General features: G+C 44.0%; 1 protein-coding gene across 1 annotated transcript; it reads right to left on the reverse strand.

The window, feature by feature from the left end:
- Positions 1-4: 4 nt before the first annotated feature.
- LOC117799506 (glucose-6-phosphate isomerase-like) lies at positions 5-727 on the reverse strand (the record flags this gene model as incomplete). The annotated part of the gene is made up of 1 exon (XM_034651990.1): positions 5-727. A coding segment is annotated over one exon (723 nt), but the record flags the coding sequence as incomplete, so codon positions are not given.
- Between the last annotated feature and the right edge of the window lie 4 nt (positions 728-731).

A 731-nucleotide genomic window follows, 5' to 3' on the forward strand; every position in this document is an offset into this window, starting at 1 on the left:
ACTGGTCGTAACTGTTGATGTCCCACACAACTCCCTGAACAAAGATCTTTTGTTCATACATAGCTATTAACGCTCCCAGCATGAAGGGTGAAAGTTTTGTGAAGACTAGTGAATTTGTTGGACGATTACCCTCAAAAACCTTGTGTGGTAGTATCTTCTCCAATGCATCCCCACATAAGCCACTTGCTTGCAATTCCTTACGAGCCTCATCTTTTGACTTTCCTTTCATTAATGCTTCAGTTTGAGCCAGGAAGTTTGCAATAAGTATCTTGTGATGCAGTCCTCCTCTGATCTGGTGCTGTGGTTGGACTGGAATTAGAAAGTCACAAGGGATCATGCGGGTACCTTGATGTATCAGCTGGTAGAACGCATGTTGTCCATTGGTACCAGGTTCACCCCAAACAATAGGTCCTGTGTTGTAGTCCACACGGGCACCTGTTTTAGTGATGTATTTTCCATTAGATTCCATATCACCCTGTTGGAAGTAAGCAGCAAATCGATGCATATATTGATCATAGGGCAACAGTGCATGGGTTTCACTTCCGTAGCAGTTGATGTACCAAACCCCTAGCATGGCCAAAAGAACTGGAACATTCTTATCCAGGGGAGTGTTGCGAAAATGATTATCCATCCAGTGAGCTCCTGCAAGTAGCTTCTCAAAGTTTTCAAAACCAATGTGAAGTGCAATTGAAAGACCAATGGCAGACCACAACGAGTAACGGCCACCAACC

Source organism: Ailuropoda melanoleuca, unplaced genomic scaffold, assembly GCF_002007445.2.
Source record: "Ailuropoda melanoleuca isolate Jingjing unplaced genomic scaffold, ASM200744v2 unplaced-scaffold51252, whole genome shotgun sequence".
Lineage (NCBI taxonomy): Eukaryota > Metazoa > Chordata > Mammalia > Carnivora > Ursidae > Ailuropoda > Ailuropoda melanoleuca.